The sequence below is a fragment of the Pygoscelis adeliae genome, unplaced genomic scaffold (assembly GCF_000699105.1).
Source record: "Pygoscelis adeliae isolate BGI_AS28 unplaced genomic scaffold, ASM69910v1 Scaffold917, whole genome shotgun sequence".
NCBI lineage: Eukaryota > Metazoa > Chordata > Aves > Sphenisciformes > Spheniscidae > Pygoscelis > Pygoscelis adeliae.
The window spans coordinates 22,500-23,206 of NW_008825097.1; the positions used below are offsets into that span (position 1 = coordinate 22,500).

Consider the following 707-nt stretch of genomic DNA (forward strand, 5'->3'; position numbering starts at 1 on the left):
CCTTGACCAGTGGCCACTGGTGGGGCTGGTTGAGGAGCTTGACGATAGCGGGGATGCCGTAGTTGAGCCGCACGGAGTTCTGAGCCATCTCGGCCTCAGGGTGCCGGCTGGTGAGGTGCCGGAGAGCGCAGACGGCCGGCTCGGTGATGTCCTCCTTGTCACCTGCCCGCAGGATGGTGTGGATCAGGGCCTCCACCCCATTTGACTGTGTCACCAGGGTCTTGTTCTTGCTGTTGTTGCAGGTCAGGTTGGAGAGGGTGCCGGTGGCACAGGTTAGCACGTTCACATCGTCGGAACTCAGCTGGTTCACCAGGATCTTGAGGACGCCATCCAGGCCCTCCTGCGGGAGCAGGGACGGGAGGTCAGACCAGCCCCCCCGCAGCCAGATCTGGGCTCAGCCAGTGGCTGGGCTGCAGCCCTGCGCCCATCCCCTGTGTCTCTCGCCCGGGCATGGGGAGCCAGAGCTGCTCCCCCCAGCCAGGCCTGTCACGCAGCTTTGGAGAGGAGGAGCCCTCTCCCGCAAGGATGGCTCCTGCCATTGCAGAGAGGATCCAGCCCCCAGCCATGCTCCTCCTCCCAGACCTGGCACCCTCTCCCCTCAAGACCCAGGCTTGCGTGGCTGCCCTCGCTGGAGCTCGCACACCCCTTGCTGTGGACCCCGGACCCCCAGCACCCCACATCCCGGCCACACACGCCCCCCCGGCTGC

At 66.5% G+C, this 707-nt stretch overlaps 1 protein-coding gene across 1 annotated transcript in view; it reads right to left on the minus strand.

Annotated features, from left to right (window-relative positions):
* The window catches only part of JUP (junction plakoglobin), a 7,975-nt gene that overhangs the window by 1,937 nt on the left and 5,331 nt on the right, over nucleotides 1-707 (minus strand). Inside the window, exon 8 of the mRNA XM_009327020.1 lies at nucleotides 1-340. Coding sequence (XP_009325295.1) covers nucleotides 1-340 — 340 coding nt within the window. The remainder of the gene's footprint in view (nucleotides 341-707) is intronic.